Below are 27,084 nucleotides of genomic sequence, written 5' to 3' on the forward strand. Positions count from 1 at the left end.
AACAGCACTCTGCTGCCTCCAATTGTAGGACAATAGGTAACTGACTGACGATTGATGGACGAGGCAACGGGTGCTTTCAATACTAGGCCAATTATTGACAAACCCACAGTAACCGTATAGTATACACTACAGATTCCAACATGTAATATATGTGTATATATATTTATTTACCAAGGTGCAGTCACTGTTAAGCTCCACAATAACCCAAGAAACTACTGGCTTCCACCACCAATTGTTTTACAGGTCAATTGGACACCCATTACAGGTAGCATTTGGCTTCAGGGATGCAGTTTTTATACCAAGAGGACAAAGCTTTCTTTAGATTGCTTTCTTTCTTTCCTTCTTTAGCATGATGCTTCTAACAGACAGCAGACCTTGAGGATGAAGGAGGAGACTACATCTGATGCGTCACTGACAGTGGGTTTGTCCAACCTGAGGCGACTAAGGGCCCACACCAAGACTATGAATCAACTTGTCTGAGAGTTGCTCTTTGCCGGTGATGCTGTTCTCTGCCCAGAAGCAGCTCTATATGACAAAGTCCTGTTTTGCAAAAGCTGCCAAACTCTTTGGCCATGAAGTCAGTCTGAACCCAGAGGTCTTGTATCAACAGGCACCTCACATAGCTTACAATAACCCCCTCCCCTTCCCCCTAAAAACACTATTAGCTAATCAGAGCTGTAGACAGTTCAACAGTCCAGCTACCTGGGATGCATCATTTCTTCAGTTGCAAAGGTTGAACAAGTATCTGGAATAAAAAGCACAATGGTCAGAGTGTAAAACGCTGTCATATTGTCCAACCTCCTGTATAAGTCCAAGATGTGAGTTATCTACCATCGCCACAACTGACTTTTCAAGTGCCTCTATCAGGGCTGCCTCCCTACCATATTGGAAATCAATTTCATCACCAACTTGGCAGTTCTTCAACGGGCTGAAGTTACCAGCATTGAGGCCATTCTACTGAAGAAGCAGTTGTGTTGGGCAGGACACATCTCCAGGATGGAAGATCATCATCTACTCAAGATTGTATTGCTTGGTGAACTTACCATAGGCAGCCATGGCAGAAAGGCACCAAACAAAGAGACATGACATCCTGAAAAAATCCATTGATACTTGGCATATTGATCATAGTCATGGCCTGCCGTATCTGCTAACTGCGGGCGTCTATAAGGTTGTCTAGTCCTTTGAGAGTACATGGTGAGCTAACCTTGAAGACAAGAGATAATGGTGCAAGAACCGGGGCATTACTGTAGTATCATGCCTAAAATCAGTCCTTTCCCTGTGGTTAATGTAGATGGACCTGCTTATCCTGCATTGGCCTCAAACTAACAAAGAGCATGTAATTGACCCTTGTTCTTGAAGCTAAGCCATGAGACAATGTAATGATTTATTTGGTCTACATCATGTGTGAGTGTTCAGAACGACAGTGGCGAATCTGATTCCCTTATTGTCCTATGATATGAATAGAAGATAGTACTATTCCATATTATGGGGATCGATAATACCAAACCCCGTCCCTCATCTAAACACTGATGGAACTGGTGAATGTATGAATGAATCACATGCAATAAACAAACCTTTCTCTTATTCAGCTCAAGGAAACCCGAGGTCCATTATCTGATGTACTGTAACTTAGCAACCAGAGAGCCTTCTGTCTCCCATCCAAAGAGCAACTGCTGGGTACATAAACATGACAATTACCCAGTATTTTAAGGGTGCCAGTACTTGGCTGTGTTGCGGTTTTCCAGTGTATTCAGAAACATGTATCAACCTCAGTCAATTTCTTAATATCTGCTGCTATATCAATAATATATTAAAAGGGTTTACCAAAGCAATTTTATTTCCCGTAGAGACCAATGTTTTAAAAGTAATTTTATGGAGATTTATGATTTATCATTATGCACAAACAAAACAAGCTGACAAAGCTAATCATAAAGTTTCAAAGCACAAGAAATATTAATAATCTGTCCCCAAGATGTTTTGTGGAACTTTGAGGAAGCTAATTTGGGTTATGACTGAATGTGATACATTTCTGCAAAAAAAAAAAGATGAAAAAATAAATTAAACGATTTTTCTCTATTGAATATATGATTGGTGTAATTTGATTTACAAAAAAAAAAAAAAAAGGAGCAAAATATGTGTATATATACATAGCAATTAAAACATAGTTGCCTTATTTATCTATCCAACCATCCATCCGCCTAGCTATTATATATCCACACACACACTGCATATACATATCAGCCACTTTCCTCTTCAGGTAGACTCTTGCAAATAAGAGACCTTTGTTACAACATAGTCACATGACGTGATATCTCAAATGTACTTAAACAGTCTAATCATCGGGATATAAATAATGGGGCCCCTAGGAGAATGGGGGCCATGTGAAATTACCCAGTTTGCTCTTCCCCTAATACCATTCCTGCATAGCAGCCTGTCTCCTGTTAAGTTCTTTTACACTTCTGCAATTAAGAGACCTTTGATTACATCATATCACATGATTGTGAAGTCATCAAAGGTGTTTAAATAATCTGAACCTCGGAATACAACTGCTGGGGTCCCTAAGAGAGTGGGGGCCATGAGAAAGTGCAGTTTGACTACCCCCTAACCCTGGCCCTTCCTGTAACTAGGGCTTATTTTTGGAGTAGGGCTTATATTTCAATCATACGCCAAAAATCCTGTAAAATCATTTTAGATCTTATTTTTGGTGAAACACGGTACTAACTAAAAACTCCCTTAACAGTCGTCTACATTGAAGACATGCCACCACAAACTGAGAGGGAGACCGCTCTCAGTCAAGGGGAGGGGACCTTTGTCAGCATGTCATTGAAGCTGAAAAAATGATGGGGCTTCCAGGAATATACAACTGTGCTCCCAAATGGGTAATCAGTGCTCTACTTGAACAAGTATATTGTCAAGTTCCAAAAGTTTTTTTTCTGCATTTAGATCGCTTCTATTGTTGAGGAGAGCCAAGAGATGAAATACTTAATTAACCTCTGGACATAGAGCACTGTGAGAAGTGTGTTCAATTAAATCAATTCTCTATGCATAAGCCAGTCACTCTTCAGAGGAAGCAAAGATGGCCCCCGATGACATCACAGACCAAACCATCAGCATGGATCCACCAGATGACGTCCCTCCCATCACCATCACCATGGATCCATCCGATGACGTCATAGACCCGCCTAAAATGATGCCCACCAATCAGCTCATGAACTAACACATTGTTCAACCCACTGACCAATGGACACATCCAAGTATGCTCACTGTGTAGCTGACCATGCCCCTTTCCTAGGTTATATAAAGGCATGCCCTTGAATAAATCAGGCAGAGCATGGGCTGACTTCTGTCGAGGTAAGATGAATATCTGACTGTGTCTGATCTCATTTTTCAAGCATGCACTCTATCCACACCAATTAGGCTAGGCAGTAGGCAACTAGTGATCTCTGATTAAGAGTTCACCCTAACATTATTGGTGCCCAACGTGGGGCCAATAGACGGAGACACCTGAAATCCTGATGAACCGGCAACTGGAATGGCATGACGCGCTGGACACCCCAGGAATTTGATCACCTCCTAACGAGAGTACGGTAGGTCTGCTGATTTTTCATAATCTGTAGTCTTCCCGTGGTCTCGGTGGGGTGTGTGGCACTGATTGCCTGACTGTGTCCGGTTTGTTGGGGTATCTGTTGACGGGCAGACGGGTCTCACGGCTATTGGCCATATTAATCTCAGAAGAACCGTCACATATTCAGTTGCCTGCTGCCTGTTGTGTGTATTTGTGAAGATGGGAGATTGACTGGTAGTTAAGAGAGCATGTGGGTTTTTGAGCAGTGTTTGGAAATGTGGAGGAAGCTCCATGTGGTACAGTTTTTAGTTGTTGCCTGTCATATGTTTTGCGGTTCTGGTGGAGATTTAAATAGAGTTGTGGCTCGAGGCCTAGAGTGAATGACTCGGCAAGAGGCCTAGAGATAAAGCGCAGGTTTTAAATTGGTCAGGTTAGGCCCGTGTTTTTTTCACGGGCTCTCAAATTTGTTGATATGGTTTTGTACAAGCCCTAGATAAGAGGCTGGTATGTAATGACTGGAAATAAAGCGCAGATTTTAATTGGTCAGGTTAGGCACGTGTTTTTCACGGGTTGTCAAATTTGTTGATATGGTAAAGGATATTGTCTATGGTATAGTATACGGTTGTCGCCTGTGGTACAGTTTATGGCTCTGTGAGGAAATACGTGGGACTGCTGGTACGTGGTAATCTTGGGGCATAGCGCAGTGTAGCGTGGAATGGCTGGTACGGATACCATTGGGGCATAGCATTTAAGTAGTGCATTGTGGCTGGTACGTGGTAGTCTTGGGGCACAACGCTGGACGTGAAATGGCTGGTACGGATACCATTGGGGCTTAGCGCAAGCTTGGGTGATATAATTGGTATGAGGTGTCTTGGGGTCTAGAAAGAGCGCTGGACGTGAATCAGGCAGAGCATGGGCACCTTGTAGCCAGAGGTGACACCATTGGTGTCTTTATGAATTACGGACCATGTTGAAACTGGGCAGGGACACAGTGACGAGGCGCCTGCTGCAGACTTAACAAAAACTTTACTTAGTGTTCAAGTTGTGTGTCAGTTGTGAGTCATCTACTCCTGTTTGTTTGTTGGTTTTGTTGGTGTTGTTTATCTTGAAAGAAAGATTGAGAAATTGATGTGTCTAGTTGTGACGGAAAAATCCGGATGAGAGTGCACTTTGTTGAGATGTGGGGGCTCTAGGCCGCAATCCTGTGATAAACCATGTGCTAGTCATGGAGGCAGCCAATTTTAGGTCAGATTTTAAAATGGTGGATGAAGCACATGGTGGCTGAAGCATGTATGGTTTAAACAAAGAAAAGGAACTGAGTCGGGGGATGTGTGAAGAAGACCATGTGCTCTGTAAATGTTTGAACAAAAAGACTGGGTGAAATATTATATTCTTAGACAGAAAAATAAGTGTTTTTATCTATAATTAGACTTAGATCGGGGACATATGTGTGTGTGTGTGTGTGTGTGTGTATATATATATATGTACAGAGTATAGAAAAGAGGGCAGAAAGAGTTTGAGCAGATGTGAGGTCAGTTTTCCTTTTTTTCTCTGCCACATGCTCCTACAGATGCAAAAATGGTGGACGAAGCACATGGCTGAGGCATGATTGAGACAAAGACAGAGATTGAGTAGGAGGATGTGTAAAGTAACCAGAAGACCATAGGTTGTATGAAAGTCTGAACAATGGATTGGATAGAGTAATACATACTTAGACAGAAAAATGAGTGTTTTTAACTGTAGTTGGACCAGGACTGTGGATATGTAAATCTGTGTGTATATGTATAAAGTATGGAATATAGGCAGGAAGGATAATTGGTTAAACTTGTAAGTTTAGCAGAAGTAAAATCAGTTTCTCCCTTCCCCCTCTCACATGGTTAAGCCGCCCTTACACAAAGAAGACATGTGCTATTCTGGCAGTGGCCATTTTATTAGTAAATCTGTGTGGAGCCCTCCAGTGAAAATGACAAAACTGCTCTCACTGAATAACCTATGAAGTCTTAGTAAACTTTTATAATACTAAAAGATGGAATATTGAATGATTGGGTAGTTGTGGAAGACACTTAATATAGATCCAGTGTGCAGGTTGGATTGAGTCAGGACAGTCACAAGGAGCAATATCTTATTAATTAGTAAGCAATAAAAGAATAAGAGAAAAACCTTAAAATAAACGTACCTTAAAACAGATCTGATGAAAATACAGGTTTTTCCACTAGAGTTTCAAGTTACAAGGGGGGTTCGTCTATTGTTTTGTGATAAAAAGGCCAAAAGAAAAAAAAGAAAAAAGGTTTCCACATTTAATTCATTGTAAATTATAGTGGAAAAAGTAATTGCAAATAGTTTATTTTACTAATTTTATCCCAAAGGAATAAAAATTAACTGTGGACATGTTTAGATTTATTGATAGATATTCAAGCATAGAAGTCAGAAATCTGTTAGATAGATAATTTTCTATGGCAAATCAGCATTTTGTAGTGATTTGTTTGGAAAATTAATTTTTATTTGATATCTATTCCCACATGGCCAGTTTATTTGTTCTAGATTATTTTATCCCTTCAAGTTATAGGACAGTATCACAGAGATGCTGATGATCACCTCAATTTTTCAAAAATGGACACCTCTATATCCAATATTTAGAGGTTTTGCTACGTTGTTATTATGGTTAATAATAATAATAATAATAATAATAATTTTTGTTAATATATTTATTAATAATTACAATAATTTGGTTTTAACCCCATAGCGATGGCCTAACGTCTCAAGACGTTGGAAAAACAGGGTACTTATTCTGTTCCGACGTCTTGAGACGTCAGGCCGGAAAAAGCTTGTAGCGCCCCCCAGTGACGGAAAATCTCGGGGGTTTCAGCTACCGGAGGTAGCTGAGACCCCCAAGATTATGAATCGGGGTGTTTTTTTTGGACCCCGATAATGTGATCGCCGGTATACACCGTATACCGCCGGTCACATAAAAAAAAAAAAAAATGGCAAATAATACTGATTTCTTTCTCATCTGACATGATCAAACATGTCAGATGATAAAGAAATATAAGCCCCTAGTGCCCCCAAAGCCCCCGGTACCGGAGAAATCAACCCCCACCCTTCCCCCCACCGGACATCCAAAATGGCGCCGAGGCGCGCTGAAAACTGCCGCCACCGCCGGCTCTGCATTCTTTTCCCTCCGATCTGAAATGATCAAACATTTCAGATTGGAGGGAAATGTCCTCCCCCTGATCCCTCCTCCGGTACACCGGAGATCTCTGGTCCCCCGGAGCACCCTCCGGTTATCCAGAGCTTGCAAGATGGCGCCGACGCGCGCTGAAAACTGCTGCTGCCGCTGCCAGTGCATTCATTTCCCTCTGATCTGAAATGATGAAACATTTCAGATCGGAGGGAAATGTCCTACCCCTGACCCCTCCTCCGGTCCACCGGAGCCCTCTGGTTTACCGGAGCCCCCTCCGGTTCTCTAGAGCGCTCCCCCTCCCCCCCCCCCCTTCCCCCACCTCCCCCTCCGGAGCATGCAAGATTGCGGCGCATTCATCCTGCTCTTTCTGCCGCATGTGACACGTCACATGCGGCAGAAAAGTCGTCCCCAGGTCCCCCGGTCAGCCCCGTTACCTGGCTGGTGATCCATCCCGCGATCACGCCGCCTCCTTCTTGAATGCTGGCGGCGCATGCGCAGACAGCGGCTGTCAGCTGGATCCCTGCAAGCAGGGACGCTGACGTCGCTGCTGCACAGGCTGCTCCACTGTGGACCGGGGGAGAGTGAGTGCAGTGATCTGCAGCCACACTCCTCACATGGAGAGGCTGCTGTTCCAGAAAATGGGGGGCACGTTCTGTGAGCGTGCCCCTCATATTCTGGAATGAGGTTACTGCAGGTCACTCTGCCCTAAGTTGGACCGGGGCAGTGTGAGTGCAGTATTCTCAGATTACTGCACCCACACTGCTCATGGAGAGCTTGCGCTTCCAGAAAATGGTGGATACGTTCCCTGAACAAGCCCCCCATATTCTAGAAGGTCCAGAGTCGCCGAGGGACCTCCAAAATGGATTACAGCGACCGAAATTTATTTATTTTCAATAAATTGGTGAAAGAGGAATGTTTCGGGGAGTTTTTTTTTCAAATAAATTTTTTTTTTGTCTTTATTTTTTTCTATTACTTGACTGGGTTAGTGATGTCGGGTATCTGTTTAGATGCCGTGACATCACTAACCCCAGGGCTTGATGCCAGGTGACATTACAGCTGGTATCAACCCCGTATATTACCCCGTTTGCCACCGCACCAGGGCGCGGGATGAGCTGGAGCGAAGCGCCAGGATTGGCGCATCTAATGGATGCGCCACTTCTGGGGCGGCTGCGGCCTGCTATTTTTAGGCTGGGAAGAGTCCAATAACCATGGCTCTTCCCACCCTGAGAATACCAGACCCCAGCTATCCGCTTCACCTTGGCTGGTGATCTAATTTGGGGGGGACCCCAGGTTTTTGTTTTTTTGTTTTTTTTTAAAAAAAAAACGCCTGGGGAGCCCTCCAAATTGATCACCAGCTAAGGTGAAGCTGTCAGCTGTGGTTTGCAGGCTACAGCTGTCTGCTTTACCCTAGCTGGCTATCAAAAATAGGGGGGACCCCACGTCGTTTATTTTAATTATTAATTTTTTGGGGGGCTAAATACAAGGCTAGGCACCCTTTAGTGCCACATGAAAGGCACTAAAGGGCGCCAGCTTAGAATATGCAGGGGGGTGGGACGTTATATATGTTTGACATCTATCCATTCATCCATTGTAGCATTTTAGGCTATGTGCCCACAATCAGGGTTTGCAGCGTTATGGGCGCAGAGTGTTTTCCCTGCATCCATAGCGCTGCATTGTGCAGTAGAAGCACAGTGGAAGGATTTTTAGAAATCTCATGCCCACTGGGCTTCTTTTCTCCGCAGCATAAACCGACCTGTGGCGCAGCTTCCTGAGCCTCAGCATGTCAATTTATGCTGCAGAGACAAGAGTGTTCTCTGCAGGTAGAATAGAGCTAAAGTCCACAGCAATCTGAACCCAAATCGTGGGCATGGGCAGCTGCATTCTCCCGTGGACAACACTCACATCTCTGCAGGAAGGCTGACACTGTGTACTAGACGCCGTGTCGCTGGATCATGGCCACATAGCCTAACAGTGAGAAATTTGTTGCTACAGCAACATTTTTGTGAAGTACCTGTGGATTCAAAATGCTTACTATACTCCTGAATAAAATCCAGTTTCCAAAATGGGGTCACTTGTGGGGGGTTTCTGCTGTATAGGTACCCAAGGGGCCCTGCTAATGTGACATGGTGCCCGCAATTTATTTCAACTTTTCCAGAATTCAAATGGTGCTCCTTCCATTCCAAGCCCTCCCATTTATCCAAACAGAGGTTTTTGGCCACATGTGGGGTATCCCTGTGCTCATAAGACATTGGATAACAAGCTGTGGGGTCCACGGTTTGTTGTTGCCTCTTGAAAAAGTAACAAATATGATGCTAAAGCAACATTTTTGTGAAAAAAATGAAAATTTTCAATATGGCAACCTAAGCTTATCAAATTCTGTGAAGTACTCTTGGATTCAAACTGCTCACTATACACCTAGATAAAAGCCTTGAGGTGTCTTGTTTCCAGAATGGGGTCACTTGTGGGAAACCTCCACTGTTTAGGCACCTTAGGGGCTCTCCAAATGCAACATAGCGTCCGCTAATGATTCCAGCCAATTGTGCAGTCAAAGGGCTCTCCTTCCCTCCCGAGCCCTGCTGTGCACCCAAACAGTTGATTTTCATCACACATAAGGTATCAGCATACTCAGGAGAAATTGCACAATAAATTTTATGCTGAATTTTTTCCTTTTACACTTGTAAAAAAAAAAAGCTACCTGGTTGAAGTAACAATTTTGTGGTAAAAATGTATTATTTTATTTTCACAGCTCAACATTATAAACTTCTGTGAAGCACCTGAGGGTTCAGGGTACTCACAAAACATCTAGATAAATTCCTTCAGGGGTCTATTTTCCAAAATGGGGCCACTTGTGGGGGACCTCCACTGTTTAGGCACCTCAGGGGCTCTCCTAATGCAACATAGCGTACGCTATTGATTCCAGCCAATTTTGCAGTCAAATGGCACTCCTTCCCTTCCGAGCCCTGTCATGCGCCCAGTTGATTTCCACCACATATTAGGTACGCCAAACTCAGGTGAAATTGCACAATAAATTTCATGGTGATTTTTTTCCTGTTACCCTTGTGAAAAAAAAAGCTACCTGGTTGAAATAAGAATTTTGTGGTAAAATTTTATTTTTTTATTTTCATGGCTCAACGTTATAAAATTCTGTGAAGCACCTGGGGGCTCAGGGTACTCACCAAACATCTAGATAAATTCCTTGAGGGGCCTAGTTTCCAAAATGGGGTCACTTGTGCGGGGTTTCTGCTGTTTAGGTACCTTAGGGGACCTCCAAATGTGACATGGTGCCCGCAATCTTTTTCAGCCAAATTTCCTTTCCAAAATTCAAATATTGCTCCTTTCGTTCCAAGCCCTCCCATTTCTCCAAACAAAGGTTTCAGACCACATGTGAGGTATCACCGCGCTCATAAAAAAGTGGTTAACAAACCTTGAGGTCAAATTTTTGGAATTACCTCTTGAAAAAGTGAGAAAATTGATGCTAAAGCAACATTTTTGAGAAAATTTATTACAATTTTCAATATGACAACGTAACGTTAACAAAATCTGTGAAGTACCTGTGGATCTAAAATGCTCACTATACCCCTAGATAGAAGCCTTGAGGGGTCTAGTTTCCAAAATGGTGTCACTTGTGAGGGGTTTCTTCTGTTTAGGTACCTTAGCGGACCTGTAAATGCAACATGGTGCCCGCAATCTATTTCAGCCAAATTTGCTTTCCAAAATTCAAATATTGCTCCTTCTGTTCCGAGCCCTCCAATTTGTCCAAACAGAGGTTTCTGACCACATGTGGGGTATCGGCGCGCTCATAAGAAAGTGGGGAACAAGTTTTGGGGTCCATTTTGTTGTGTTATTTCTTCTAAAAGTGAATAAATTTGGGTTAGAGCAACATTTTTAGGTAAAATTTAATTTTTGCTTTTTTTCATTCCACATTGGTTTTGTTTATGTGAAGCACCTGAAGGGTTAATAAACTTCTTGAATGTGGTTTTGAGTACTTTGGGGGGTGCAGTTTTTAGAATGGTGTCACTTTTGGGTATTTTCTGTCATCTAGGCCTCTCAAAGTCACTTCAAATATGATGTAGTCCCTAAAAAAATGGTTTTGTAAATTTTGATGTAAAAATGAGAAATCGCTGATAAACTTTGAACCCCTCTAACTTCCTAACAAAAAAAAATGTTGTTTCCAAAATTGTGCTGATGTAAAGTAGACATGTGGGAAATGTTATTTATTAACTATTTTGTGTCACAGAAATCTCTGGTTTAACGGTATAAAAATTCAAAAGTTGAAAATTGCTAAATTTTCAAACTTTTTGCCAAAATTCAATTTTTTTCATAAATAAACGCAAAAAATATTGTCCTAAATTTGGTACTAACATGAAGTCCAATATGTGACGAAAAAACAATCTCAAAATCACCAGGATCCGTTGAAGCGTTCCAGAGTTATAACCTCATGAAGTGACACTGGTCAGAACTGCAAAATTTGGTCTGGTCATTAAGGTGAAAATTAGCTCCGTCACTAAGGGGTTAAGTTATGTGGATGATTTATGGCATTCTGCGTTTGATATATAATGTATTGAATCATCTGTTTTCTTTTTTTATAGAAAGAAAGATTGTAATGCAGATTTCTGTGGTTCAAGCGAAGGTTAAAAAAGCCATTGAAATAGTTTTCCATTATAAGGTTACACATAACATAATATTTATGGTGTTTCCGGTTAGGTACAATCTATACAATGTGACTTTCATGCCTAAATGTAGAGCTCTGGGGCCACCCACTTTTTTGAATCTAATTATTTTTGGATAATAGATTCAAAAAGGGGGGGGAAAGATGATGTGGAAAATCACACATTATTTAAGGTTTTAATTTGTTCATCAATTGAGTTTTTCGATTACATTTTCTTTATATTTTTTATCTGTGAGGATACAGCAGACATACATACCGTATTTTTCGCTTTATAAGACGCACCGGAATATAAGACGCACCCCAAACTTAGACATAAAAAAAGGTAAAAAAAAGAAAAATGGGGTCCGTCTTATACTCCGGTGTTCTCTTACCGGAGGGGGGCAGCAGTGGTGGTGAAGCGGGGTCACAGGAGGCACAGGTTGTGCTGGCAGGCGCGGCAGGTCAGTGGCAGCGGGGTCCGTGGTTGCAGGTGCCGTGGCGTCCGTGGTTGCAGGCGCGGTGGCGTCCACGGTGGCAGGATCCGTGGGGTCCGTGGTGGCGGCAGCAGCCGTGGCGTGTGAGCCGTGCAGCAGGCCGGTGCAGTGAGTGTCCGCGGTCCCGGTTCAGTGGTGGCAGCGACTGCTCAGTGGTGGCAGGGACTGCTCAGTGGTGGAGTGTGTCCGCGGTCCCGGTTCAGTGGTGGCAGCGGCGGCGACGGCTCAGTGGTGGGAGTGGCGGCGACGGCTCACTGGTGGGAGCGGCGGTAACTGCTCAGTGGTGGCAGCGCCAGGGACTGCTCAGTGGTGGCGTGTGTCCGCGGTCCTGGTTCAGTGGTGGCGGCGGCTCAGCGGTGGGAGCGGCGGCAACTGCTCAGTGGTGGCAGCGGCAGGGACTGCTCAGTGGTGGCGTGTGTCCGCGGTCCCGGTTCAGTGGTGGCAGCGGCGGCTCAGTGGTGGGAGCGGCGGCAACTGCTCAGTGGTGGCAGCGGCAGGGACTGCTCAGTGGTGGCGTGTGTCCGCGGTCCCGGTTCAGTGGTGGCAGCGGCGGCGGCTCAGTGGTGGGAGCGGCGGCGGCTCAGTGGTGGAGTGTGTCCGCGGTCCCAATTCAAGTAATGGCGCCCGGAGCGACGCATGCGCAGATGGAGCTCTCATCCAAGGGCTCCATCTGCGCACGCGCTGACTCCCGGAGCAGCGCGTGCGCAGATGGAGCTCTCATCCAAGAGCTCCACCGGCGCCATCATTTGAAAGTGGGACCGCGGACAACTGGTAAGCTGCACAGCCGCCCGCCCCGCATGCACAGAGTGGCAACCAGCAGGCTGCCCGCCCACTCTGCGTACAAGCCGCCGGGTACCTGTGCTTGCGTGCGGTGGCAGCCGGGTACCCATGGCTGTGTGCGGGCGGCAGATGGGTGACTGTGTGAGGGCGGCAGCCGGGTACCTGCACGGGCACCCGACTGCCGCTCGCACACAGCACCCGGCTGCCGCCCGCACACAGCCATGGGTACCCGTCTGCCACCGCATGCAAGCACAGGTACCTGGCTGCTGCCGCCCGCACACAGCCACGGGTACCCGGCTGCCGCTGCATGCAAGTACAGGTACCCGGCCGCTTGCATGCAGCCACAGGCACCCGCCCGATCGCCTCAGACAGGACCCCCCCCCGCTACCGCTTTATAAGACGCACCTGCCATTTTCCTCCCAAAATTTGGGGAGGAAAAGTGCGTCTTATAAAGCGAAAAATACGGTATATATCATGATTGCTCTGATGTAACAAGAATCATCAGGTTTTGAACATGTCTCAGATGAGCCCATTGCTAATGCAATCATGGCAAATCATGTAACAAATGTTAAATTTTCCTTATCCTTAATAATTCGATCTTTACATAAAGGTATTTTTGGTTTAGTACCTAGAACGTGATTATATTTCTCACAGATACTGCAGATACAGTGTGATATCCTGACCAGTGATGTACGAGCCTTATACAACAGCCTATATAGTGTGTTAAACGTGTATCCTCCAATTCCAGATGCTAAATCAGTGTCAGGAGCACGTGGTCTCAAGCCAGGAGACTAGGTGATCCTAAAAAGACAAGTCAGAATGATCCCTGAGTCAGAATCAGATGGATCGATCCAGCTTTCCCCAACCACAGCAATTTCCATGAAGCTTGAGGGAAAACCCATCTGGAGACAACAGCCGCTGTAAAGATTCCATTGTACCAGCAGAATGAGAGTCACAACACACATCATGCTGGATTATCTCATATAGAACCTTATGGAGAATTTCTAGATTGGGGCTGATACATGGGAAATAACCATGATAAGGGAACAATGGGTACAGGAACATTACACAAATAAGGGCTCATGGTGGGAAAAATATCTGACCTGAACCAACCAATTATTTTAAGGGTTTAAGTGACTTTTTAAGGATAACATACACTTGTAGGCAACTGGAACTGTCTTATTTGTTGGTATTTGAAGCCGTAAAAGTGCTACTCTGTGTTACTGAAGGTAATCGGATCCATGTGTAAGGGAAATCTTGTTAAAGACCTCCTGGTGGTAGATTATGGACCCGAGACAAGAAAAGATCCATTAGGTTTGTGATACAATCAGGTGTATTCAGGTAGAAAAGTCTCGGAAGACGCGGCCAACACTCGGATGTTGACTGAGAATCAGTCTTTCAGAAACAGTAATGCTAAAAGCTGCAGCATAACGGTAAGAAGCTTATTCTTACAATTTCCTTAAGGTCCAGTCACACTAAGCAACTTACCAGCGATCCCAACAACGATAGGGATCGCTGGTAAGTTGCTAGGAGGTTGCTGGTGAGATGTCACACTGCGACGCTCCAGCGATCCCACCAGCAACCTGACCTGGCAGGGATCGCTGGAGCGTGGCTACACAAGTTGCTGGTGAGCTCACCAGCAACCAGTGACAAGCCCCCAGCGCCGCGTGGAAGCTGCTGCGCTTGGTAACTAAGGTAAATATCGGGTAACCAACCCGATATTTACCTTGGTTACCACCGCACGGAGCTACACGTGCAGAGAGCAGGGAGCAGCGCACACTGAGCGCTGGCTCCCTGCTCTCGTAGTTACAGCACACATCAGGTTAATTACACGATGTGTGCTGCAGCTAAATGTGCACAGAGCAGGGAGCAGCGCACACCGCTTAGCGCTGGCTCCTTGCTCTCCTAGTTACAGCACACATGGGGTTAATTTCCCGATGTGTGCTGCAGCTACATGTGCACAGAGCAGGGAGCAGCGCACGCTGAGCGCTGGCTCCCTGCTCTCCTAGTTACAGCACACATGGGGTTAATTTCCCGATGTGTGCTGCAGCTAAATGTGCACAGAGCAGGGAGCAGCGCACAATGCTTAGCGCTGGCTCCTTGCTCTCCTAGTTACAGCACACATCGGGTTAATTAACCCGATGTGTCCTGCAGCTACATGTGCACACAGCAGGAGCCGGCAGCACAGGCAGTGAAAGCGGCGGAGGCTGGTATCAAAGGTAAATATCGGGTAACCAAGGACAGGGCTTCTTGGTTACCCGATGTTTACATTGGTTACCAGCCTCCACAGAAGCCGGCTCCTGCTGCCTGCACATTTAGTTGTTGCTGTCTCGCTGTCACACACAGCGATCTGTGCTTCACAGCGGGACAGCAACAACTAAAAAATGGCCCAGGACATTCAGCAACAACCAACGACCTCACAGCAGGGGCCAGGTTGTTGCTGGATGTCACACACAGCAACATCGCTAGCAACGTCACAAACGTTGTTCGTTAGCAGCGATGTTGCTAGCGATGTTGCTTAGTGTGACGGGGCCTTTACTCTTTCTAATCGATTAATCTCAAAATCTTTGGTATTAATTAGTCTGTTCTAAGGACTGGGACGTTACCTATGCCTCTGTGAACTGTGTGTGCGGGATGTGATCAACAGGTTGTATCAGAGGGGGCAAAGGCTTAGCATTGCTTGTATAGCGGATAGCAAAACGAAAAAAAGTTGCAGTTAAAGCATTAGAGCTGATTTGTTAGAGGACCAAGGTAGGGTCAGAAGGTTAATAAAGTATTTAGGGGGGACTGTTGAGAGCCAAGAGATGAAATAATTAACCTCTGGACATAGAGCACTGTGAAAAGTGTGTTCAATTAAATCAATTCTCTATGCATAAGCCAGTCACTCTTCAGAGGAAGCAAAGATGGCCCCCGATGACATCACAAATAGCAAGATAAGGCACAGCCACAGTGTAGGAGATGTTGAGGTGCACTTGTAGGTTTCCACACCATATGTCCAGAGAATTAGAAACAAGGCACTCTCAAATGGTGATACAAACGAAGAATTTATTCCATAAGTCTTAAAGCAACATGTGACGTTTCGGCCGGTTGGCCTTCATCAAACAACTTGTTATTAAGACTGTCAGGGTAGTAGTAGTAAAGGCAGTGGTATCCACCACACATGCAGCATAGTGGGTACGGAAAGTATTCAGACCCCAATTTTTTTACTCTGTTTCACTGCAGCCATTTGGTAAATTCAAAAATGTTCAATTTTTTTTCTCATTAATGTACACTCTGTACCCCATCTTGACAGAAAAAAACCAAATGTAGAAATTTTTGCAAATTTATTAAACAAAAAAGACTGAAATATCCCAATATCACATGGTCATAAGTATGCAGACCCTTTGCTCAGACACTCCCATTTAAGTCACATGCTGTACTTTTCTTTGTGATCCTCCTTGAGATGTTTCTACTCCTTCATTAGAGTCCAGCTGTGTTTAAACTGATAAGACTTGATTTGGAAAGGCACACACCTGTCTATATAAGACCTCACAGCTCACAATGCATGTCAGAGCAAATGAGAATAATGAGGTCAAAAGGAACTGCCCAAGGAGCTCAGAGACAGAATTGTGGCAAGGCACAGATCTGGCCAATGTTATAAAAGAATTTCTGCAGTACTCAAAGTTCCTAAGAGCACAGTGGCCTCCATAATCCTTAAATGGAAGAAGTTTGGAACCACCAGAACTCTTCCTAGACTTGCCCGTCCAGCCAAACTGAGCAATCGTGGGAGAAGAGCCTTGGTGAGAGAAGTAAAGAACCACCCCAAGATCACTGTGGCTGAGCTCCAGAGATTCAGTAGGGAGATGGGAGAAAGTTCCACAAAGTCAACTGCAGCCCTCCACCAGTCGGGCCTTTATGGCAGAGTGGCCCAACGGAAGCCTCTTCTCAGTGCAAGACATATGAAAGCCTGCATAGAGTTTGCAGAAAAAACATGAATGACTCCCAGACTATGAGAAAAAAGATTCTCTGGTCTGATGAGACGAAGATAGAACGTTTTGGTGATAATTCTAAGTGGTATGTGTGGAGAAAACCAGGCACTGCTCATCACCTGCCCAATACAATCTCAACAGTGAAACATGGTGGTGGCAGCATCATGCTATGGGGGTGTTTTTTAGCTGCAGGGACAGGACGACTGGAAAGATTAATGCAGCCAAGTACAGTGATATCCTGGAAGAAAACCTCTTCCAGAGTGATCTGAACCTCAGACTTGGCCTAAGTTTCACCTTCCAACAAGACAATGACTCTAAGCACACAGCTAAAACAACAAAGGAGTGGCTTCAGAACAACTGTGTGACCATTCTTGACTGGCCCAGCCAGTGCCCTGACTTAAGCCCCATTAAGCATCTCAGGAGAAACCTGAAAATGGCTGTCCACCAACTATCACCATCCAACCTGACGGAACTGGAGAGGATCTGCAAGGAAGAATTGCAGAGGATCCTCAAATCCAGGGGTGAAAAACTTGTTGCATCATTCCCACGAAGACTCATGGCTGTACTAGCTCAAAAGGGTGCTTCTACTCAATACTGAGCAAAGGGTCTGATTACTTATGACCATATGATATATCAGTTTTTCTTGTTTAATAAATTTGTAAAAATTTCGACATTTGTTTTTTTTCTGTCAAGATGGGGTGCAGAGTAAACATTAATGAGAAAAAAAAAATACTTTTTTGAATTTACCAAATGGCTGCAGTGAAACAAAGTGTGAAAAATTTAAAGGGGTCTGAATAGTTTCCGTACCCACTGTATATGCTTATGTTTACCTGTTTGTTTTTCCTGCTTAGTGGGTGGAGTTTAATTATTTCTGATGCTTTCGGCTCATCCATCAATTTCACTTTTTTTTTTTTAATAATAGTCGCAAAATTTGGTGCAACTCTACTCATTTCCCTCCTGGTGTCATTTATGCACATCTATTTAAAAAGTTGCATCTTTTTGCAACATTTTGAAAAAGATGTGACTTTTTTTGCTCAAAAACTCACAAATATGTTTAGTGACAGGAAAAAAGTCATTAGATTTAGTGAGAAATAAATGGTGAAAAAAAACCATAACTAAAAAGTAAAAATACAATGATAGAATGAGCAAAAAGCCTCTCATTGGCAATGGAGCAACTGTAAAAACAGTCAATTAAAAATCGTCTGCTTCTTTCCATCTAGAACTCTTGTAGAAACTTGTGTCTCCATGGTAACAGACTACAAACAACCTTTACTCTGACCCTGCCGTCACTGTGTCATCCATCTGCTATATAACCAAATATGTTAGTAAGTAATAGGGAACAGATGGAAAGGAGTACGGCCTCAGGATCAGACTATACAGGCTTCACAGTAATCACAGGCTTGTGAAATAACTTACTCAACAAAAGGACAGAAAAATTTGAATGCCCAAAAATATTAAGAATTTTCTGGATTAGTAACTTTAAGCAGTTTTACTTAAAAAAAAAAAAAATGTGAACATGTTTTCTGTACTTGGGCAGTGCAGTATAGGCTATTACAGTACTAGAAGGTGGCCCAATTCTAACGTATCGGGTAGTCTAGAATGTGTATGTAGGTTAGCAGATTGAATAATAAGGTAATGAATGGACTGGATGGGTTAGGTTTAATGTAGTATTCTTCTAATTTTTTATTGGTTTTAAAATGACAAACAACAGAAGGAACAGTTTTAATAGAGGAGTCTAATGTTTAATGATGTCCATTGCTTGTAATGGAAGAAGGCCATGAACAGTGTAAAGTTAAGTAAAAATATGCTGATGCTGTGATGTGGCCCAATGCTGGTATGTGCCCCCATCGTGGTGCAACCACCATCCTGACATGTGCCCCCATCCTGCGGGGTAATGTGTGCAGGGGGGGTGGAGCCGAGCGGGGCCATGGTGCTGAGGACATCAGTGTTGGGGACTGCATGGTTGGGGACAGGTGACTATCCAGGTGTGTGTGTGTTTTCAGTGTATACATGCGGAGGGCGGAGTGCGGGGCGGTACGAAGCCGAGCGGGGTAATGTGTGTGGGGAGCGGTGGAGCCGAGAGGGGCCATGGCGCTGAGGACGTCAGTGCTGGGGACTGCATGGCTGGGGACAGGTGACTATTCGTGTGTGTTCAGTGTATACATGCGGAAGGCAGAGTGTGGGCGGGGTGGAGCAGAGTGGGGTAATGTGTGCAGGGGCAGAGGCAAGCGGGTGAGGTATGTGCCAGCTGGGTTGCCGGTGTCGGCTCCTGGAGGTGCAGCACTCACCGGGGAGTCGGGGCTCCGTGTGGGTGCGGGGAAAGTGTCGGGCGTCGTCCTGTCGTCCCGTAGTTCGGGCTGTTCAGTTAGCTGAGCCAATGGTCGCAGGCTCTTTAGTGCGGGGTGTGGGGACGGTTGTCACTGTAATGACATCATTTTGGAGCAAGACAGACAGACATACAGAGACAGAATACATTCCCATGATGGCTTTCTTTGCAGAGGAGGTGGAGTAACATTACCTTGCTCTTGTTTCTATTTAAAACATCAAAGAACTATTGTCCCTGTTGAATCTTAGGGGTTTTCTGCTGTAAAACTTTGAAAAGCCAAAAAACTTTAGTGCAATGCAAAGTTGCTCAAACATTTTGTAACTTTTGCAGTTTTCACAGCAGTCCCGGACAACTCGGCTATAAAGGGCAGAGCATGGGCGAAACGATGAATGACTGCCTCTGCCCAACAAATTTATTAAAAGTGATGTCACTATGTAAGTGTTCCTGCGTGCAGTACAGTGTCTGGCGAGGCACACTCCACTGAGGAAAGGCAGAAAATTCATGTGTCTCTTCATGAATTCAGTGATTCTTACCCTATCAAGCCTGTGTGCAACATCTGACTAAAACAGTCTGAGGTGATGGAGCTTCATACTAGTGAATCTCAGCACACAGTGGCAGAGTATCCGGCAGCGTTCAGAGATTAGCGCTACCTCTACAAATGACATTACATTTGCGAGGGGCGGCGCTGGCCTCTGAATGCAGTGTACTACTCCGACATTCAGTGTGCACTAATCTATTTGAGGCGTGGTGGTTGCAGGTGCATCGGTATTTTACTGGTCAGGTTTGTGACTTTAGTTATTACTATGTGTGTTGCTGGATATGGTATAATATGATTTTGGTCAGATAGGCCCATAGTTTATTCTGAATACATCGTTGGGTCAATCCACCTGAGCATATGAACTTGGTTTGAAATTACTCTTGCCTCATTGCGGAGGAGCCCTTTTCTGGAGGTTTTTGTTTGGAGTGGGGCTCCCTTGCTCTGTATGGGGTTATATCTCCACGGTATTTTCAAACAGCTCAGGTAGGATTGAAATGCAGACTTTGCTAAATTAGGAAGCTTGCTGTCCAAACTATCCTATGATGAGGGGTCTACTATATGGGGTTAATTATAGCTAAAAGAGCCATTTGATGTGGGGAGCAATACTTTGTGTGTTCCCAATTGGAACATGTTACTATATTATTGATAAAATAATTTATAGCTTTTTCCCTGCAAACCAGGTGGGTCAAACTGTGTCTACCCCCATATGAAAAATTGACCCCTCTTTGGCGCATACTGTGGTGATAGATTATCATTAAGGATAAATCAGTCTGTAATGGGTTATGTTTTTGGTAATATGCCTTTGTATTAATAAATCTGTTTAACCTGTACCAGTAATACTGCTGTGCCTGCACCAACCCCTCCCCCTGTTAGGAGGGATGCACTTGTGATTTTTCATTGCCCTACTTGTTCCTGAGCGAATATTGTCATAATTTGTTTTATGATTGAATATTTAATAAAAGGTTGTTTTATTGATGTTATGGCATCCGAGTAATTTCCTTTAAGGGGTTACTAGTGGTTCCACTAATCTATTGCCTGCTCTACTGATCTAAGACAAACACAGAGCGCACTGTCACTGTGTAAATCACACAATGACAGCGTGCGGGGACAGATCAGAGACAAGGCCAACCCCTGAAACAAGTGCTATTGATGATCAAAGTAAATAAAGCAATTTAGTATGCTGACCGTGTATTAATAGCAGCCTCGTATATTGATGAGAATGCCAAACCACACGCAGGGTAATAAGTACAAATCCAGAAAAAAAAAAAAGTCAGCTGACATCCACTTTTAAAATGACCTTTTTGGATTTTACAAGTCAAACATGTTTTGGTGATCAATTAAGATTATGTAATTTAAATGAAGAGTTATTGCTTTTAAAATATGTCAGCATGAGGTTTTGTACTAGTTACGATTAAAACTTGCTGTGAGTCGAAACGCATCAACTTGTTGCCTTATCCCCATGTTGGACTTTTAAAATGACTTGAATAAAGAAACCTTTTTGGAGTTTTGCAAGTTAATGCCAGCTGAATTTTTTCTTGATTTGTCATTCATGATGCTTCATTTCGGAGGGGCAGAGGCTGTAAAGAAGGCTTATTTTCAATTGGCAATATGGGGGGGGGGTGATTTTAATTTTTTTTACTTTTTATTGGTTTTTAGTAGCTCTCTCAGGGTACGTGACCACGATACGGACATGCTGTATCCTGGACGCAGAATCTCCTCTCCTGCAGGGCTGCAAGTTTTCTTTGAAACCCATGATCAGGGTTCGGGCCACTGCAGTTTCTCTCTGTTCTCCCTGCGCAGAACACTTGCGGTTCTGCAGCTATAAATTGACCTGCTGCGACTCGGGAAGCCGCACCGCGTGTCAGTTTACACTGTGGGGAAAAACAAGCCGCATGGGATTTCTAGAAATCACATCCACTGTGCTTGTACTGTACAGCACAGTGTTTTGGACTCAGTGAAAACACGCTATGTCTAAAATGCTGTGAACCCTGATCATGGGGGACTTGAAGCTCATACATTGCCATTGCTTCTGCTGTTCAGAGTGATGCTGTCAGATCTAATAAGTTAACAGGCGCGGGTGGATCTCTGATCCACTTGAGTCTGTTAGTTGCACATTGTCATGATGTATGTAGTTTTCTCCATCCCATATTTTTGTATAAGATGCCATGTGATGTATTTTACCTTCTCTCTGTATTTGCTGTAGTACTATGTCTTGGGATGTAAGTGACCATACCTTCCCCCAGCCTGTATCATATTGCAATCAGGCTTCAGCAGTAGCTATTGTCATTGATTTGGTGGGGGTTGCATATATATATTGTTCTTCTCAGCATGGGACTTCTCCAATCTACAACTTGGTAAACAGAACAGAGCCAGCAGTCTAATGTCCATTCATGCATCAAATGGCCAGGGGGAGGTGTGCCCACCTAAGGGGCTGATCCCAGGAGAGAAGAACATGTTCGTTCAGTTAGTTGGATATTGGCTGGAGAAGGATGAGGACCTATGGCTGAGGCTGGATCATAGAGAATGTGTATGGACTGTTGCAGACTGGAGATCAAGTGGCCACATGGGATTGTGTTGTCTCAGCCACGCTATCGGATTTAAGGAACACATCTAAGGACTGTTGTTGCATTTTCCTTGGCGTCGGATTTCCCTGGATCTTTTTCCTTTGTGTGGACTCTAAAGAACCATTTTATTATTGGATGTTTTATGCTCCCTGTCTCATTAAATCTTCTTGGATTGTTCATTGGCCTGGTGTCCCTTACTGCTCTGTCGCATACCCCGTCACACACGTCTGCTGATCAGTGTAATAATCTGAGGAAACGTATAATAGAAACATGGACGCCACATCTACATTTTTCCCCGATCCTGGTTTTCGCTTATAAATCCTGGAGGTAAAAAAAAAATTAAAAAAAAAACAAAAAAAAACAAACACCAAATACTTGTATGCACATGACCTTAATGGTACAAGGGGTCAGTTAGCTTCAATGACATGGCTATCAGTATATACCTCTACAGACTTTTAGACAGCAGTTCTACAATAAAGTCTTCATTCTTTGTTTGATTTTTTTTACATCACAATTTTATAACAGGGTTTATGGTAAACGTCTAATGCCTTTTATAGAGAATAGGATTCTGTGTGCAGTTTCCCCTAAGGAATACCTCCTGTCTTTAGCCTTTTGTTAGATTTTATCATCAGTTTTCTAGGAAGAGAGACTTGCCCTCTGACATTCTCCTATCTTTGCTTTAGATCTAGCATCTAGAAGGCCTTGGAAGTTTTTCCCGTTATCACCCATAATGAAAGCAGCAAAAAAGATTCTATTTTTCTCAAAATCCTGTGCGCTTATATCTACGCGAGCCTGATTGGCACCTAACTTTTCCCTTGCGAAGACTTGCTCGATAAAGTTATAATAAAGTTTAGGTGAAAGCTAAAATTATGTCCCTTGTTAAAAGCCCATCTCACTAGTCTCTTAGTCACTGTACGGAAACTTTGTAAAGCCTCCTTTACACATCTGTGTACAGTATGTGTGATGTCTGCTTTCACACATACCGAGACACAGACTCATGTAGACCCTTTAAAATCATTAGGCTTGGTCAAACATCCATGTTTTCACATGGGCCGTGTGTCCCTATGGAGCACAAGCATATCCATGTACACCACACGGCGACATGTTCATTTTCTGCCAGAAGCATAGATGTCACATGGACCGCACATTGATCTGATCCGTGTGACATCAGTGTGACAGGTACCAGAGAAAACACAGGTGACCTAACAATTTTTATACTTGCCTGTCTACGGCGCTGCAGTCTCTGCCTCTGCTGTTGTTTCCGAGTCCTGCTCATTAAACTCATGCATATTCACTGGACTCATCGCGGACTCGGAAGTTACAGCAGCACCGGAGACAGGTAAGTGCTGTCCGTATGACATAGATAGCACATGGAACACACACACACGCACATATGCACCTTCACCACGGACCGTGGAAAACGTTTGTTTTACACAGATGTATGAGGCCTAAAACTGAGGAGTTAATGCTGAACATTCATCTTGTTTTTATTTATATCTCTATTCTCAGGACTTTAAAAGAGTGCATTAATACCTATTGTAATTTTTTGGGAAGATCACGTATGGCTGTTTGCTAGAATTACACACTGAGGTTGCTGCATTTTTATATTTTGGAAAATCCTATTCACACAATGCAACCAAAATCCATTTTCAAGGCGCTGATCTTTTTCTTTTATACACGACATGCTCTACATGTATATTTACGTATAGCGCCTGCTGTGTATTTTCTGCCATGGATTGGTGCATCTTTCTGCCACACCACACAAGGAAGGTACATTCACTATAAATGTAATAATTGATGCCACAATACACAAGACAAACATAACCTTTGAGGTTTACATTTTATTGGTTGATTTTCAATTCTTTCAAATGTAACATCTTTTACCCATGTTAAATAGGTTTCAAGATTGATTTCAAAATCATTTTATACATGTTGTGTATATACACAAGGTGACTGGAGATATCCACTGAAGAACATAGCAGTAAAGAGCATATAAAACACCAGCTGCACACAGTGCATTATGCATCCTAATGTTCAGTGGTTTGGAGATTAGCAGAATATCAAGTATGGTCAATGGTACGTTGCCTTATTTGTATTCAGAGTGTGTGTCCAGAGTAAATAGGAACATATAAGAACGCTTGTCACCACTTTTTACAAGAATAGCAGAAATTAGAACTAAGGAGAATAACTGAAGTCAAACAACGCGACTTATGAAAAAATGGTCAAACTGCCCCTAAATATCTATTAAGCTGTGGTCACTAAAATAAAATAAGTCTACAGTGACCTGCAATACTGTCAAACATTAGCCTCACAAGTTCTATTATTGGACATCACGTAAAATGATTACGGTAATTTATTGGCTTTCTATCTGGGCTAGATCGAAACCTAAATGGTGGTTTTCTTTAGACTTCTCAGGGGCTCCATATTATTTTATGAGATGAACTACATAAAAAACCTGTAAAACAATACGTCAATTAGATAGGTTTACACTACTAAAGTGATGCTGGTTCTATGAAACCACTGTGTTACCTTTAGAAAATGGCAAAATTCAGCCGTACCCATCACCAGTCCGGACATGCTATTTTTATTTTAAGGGGTTGGGTTGTCTACTACTCAGACAACCCGTTCTCAATCTGAGTGATTGCCCCCATTAAAATACCAACACTACCAGAAGACAACACGCAAGTCTAGTCAGTATAGCTTTACTTCTCCCTGCCATCAGACATATCGAATATCAATACGCAGTTAGAAACACAGCTAGAACATCGCCGGAACCGGAGGAGAGTATAAGTGTTTTTTTCTTTTAAAGGGTGTACTCATTTTGAGAAGTAGTTGTCCTAGTAGTGGACAAACCATTTAAAGAAAAAAAGACTAGTGAATTTCTAAATAACACCCATGTTAAAAAAAAAAAAAAAAAATAAAGGTCCCAAGTGTCCCCTATACCCATCTTAAAGACCCAATTTTCAAGACAAACTGGTGTTCAAACTATTGGGGTTGAGGGATTCCGGCATGCAGAGCTGGATCCCACAATGCTCCATGGACCTCCTCACTGTACTAACCAAGCACTGTCACATTTTATTACAAGAGGTTGTCTCCTACTTTTTACATTGATGGCCTATCCTTAGGATAGATCATCAATGCCTGATGAGCAGAGGTCCGACACTCCACATCCCCGCCAATCAGATGTTCTGAGACCCGGCGGCGGCAGCAGGACATGCTCAGTTTTAGAGCTGTTCAGTCTTCTGATAGTGGCCGCAGCCGGATAATGCACTTCCGCCCCCTATTTAAATCAATAGGCGGTGGATGTGTGGTACCCAGCCTTGGCCACTATCAAAAGACTATGCAGCTCTAGAATTGAGCATTTCTTGCTGCCAGCTGCCACCAGCGGGAACGAGAACAGCTGATCAGCGGGGGTGCAGAGTGTCGGACCCCAGCTGATTAGACATTGATGACCTATCCTAAAGATAGGCTATCAATGTAAAAGCAGTCGACAACCCCTTTAAACGGTTACCTAATGGTAACTGCCAATGATGTTATCATTTGGTAACAGATTAGAACAGTATACAACTGCTGGGATACTTTTCCTCACTTTCAATGCAAGAAAAGCAAAGGAGGGTTGTGAGATCTGGCTCTGGGTTCTTTGGAGTGAAGGGGACACTTTGGGAACCTGTTTTTCAATACTAAAGTGTTACCTAAAAAAAATATACAGCAACATGAGTATGTCCACTCATTTTCTAAATAAAAAGGGCATCAGATTTGTGATGGAAAGTAGAACTTCTATTTAAAATGGGTTGTCCCATGAGCAAAGTTTATTTTAAGAAATAGATCTTAGAATAAGTTCCACAATTGGATGTGTTAATCTCTGCTGAGATACTCATATATGTGCCCGTGCTCTGTACTGTGTAATGGCAGTGTTTGACCGTATAGGGACATGGTCTAAACCTACCACACCTTGGCAAAAGAGTATAGAAATATTACAGCATGTGATCCCAAATTCTTTGAGGTAAAACATTTTTTAAAAACCGGCAAGGAAATGTTTTACCTCACAAAAAGAATCAGCTGTGATCCTGTGCCATGCTATCTGTATACTCTTTTGCATCCTCCTTGGCCCAGGAGCTGTGGTATGATCAGACAATGTCCCTGTACGGTCAGACACGGCCATTACACAGTACATAGCAGGGACAGATAAGATCTCAGCACAGAACATTTTTTTAAACAATTGTAGAAATTATTATTCTATTGATGAAAATCAACTTTAAATTAACTTTATGGGAAAACCCCTTCAACTATGAAAGTAATTGGCTGTTCATTCTAGTATACATTGATATACAAGTAATGAAGTATAAGGCATGTACATTTATCACTTTGTATGGTAATGACAAAGCAAAAACTATAGCAGAAATACAAGATGTTCAATTATATCTTTTTAATACAGCAAAACAGAAAAATAAGGAGAGAAAATGGTCACTAGATGCGCTGGAAGTGGCCTCTTACACGTGTGCATTCACATTCCATATACAATATATTGCTGGTACTAACAACTTGTATGTCAGCTATGGTTTTAGGAATTCTTTACAGCAGATAGGTGTGTATGGGAAAATATAGTCAATATATACGTGAAGGGATGTTGATTTCCAAAGCAGCATCTTGGTTAAACCCCAACCATTTTTTTTGAAGCATATAATTAAAACCTAGACAAGGAGGAGAAAATAAACACAAATTTCCAAGCCAAAAAAACACTGGTGTGCATTAGATTGGTAACTGGAACTTCACGTCAACTTGAGCTTGTTTGGCCAGTGATACTATTTCTGACAGCTTCACAACCTGGAGAAAAGAAAAGGAAAAAGTTATTGGACTGCAACTCATAAGGACCTCTGGCTCCACAAACTAGCCACATACATAAAATAACAAATCGTGCCAGTTACTGCTAATGAATCTTAAGGATTGTTTTCCCTCATATCTTAGCACATTTATGTTCACCTTTACAGAGCATAAGTCAGCGCTGAATATATCTCCCTAC

The 27,084-nt window shown here is 43.3% G+C and overlaps 1 protein-coding gene across 1 annotated transcript in view; it reads right to left on the reverse strand.

The window, feature by feature from the left end:
• Positions 1 to 23,890: 23,890 nt before the first annotated feature.
• Positions 23,891 to 27,084, reverse strand: part of SUCLA2 (succinate-CoA ligase ADP-forming subunit beta) — a 158,333-nt gene continuing 155,139 nt past the window's right edge. Inside the window, exon 10 of the mRNA XM_075333878.1 lies at positions 23,891 to 26,888. Coding sequence (XP_075189993.1) covers positions 26,814 to 26,888 — 75 coding nt within the window. The 3' untranslated portion in view covers positions 23,891 to 26,813. The remainder of the gene's footprint in view (positions 26,889 to 27,084) is intronic.

This window comes from Anomaloglossus baeobatrachus, chromosome 2 (assembly GCF_048569485.1).
Source record: "Anomaloglossus baeobatrachus isolate aAnoBae1 chromosome 2, aAnoBae1.hap1, whole genome shotgun sequence".
NCBI classification, from domain to species: domain Eukaryota; kingdom Metazoa; phylum Chordata; class Amphibia; order Anura; family Aromobatidae; genus Anomaloglossus; species Anomaloglossus baeobatrachus.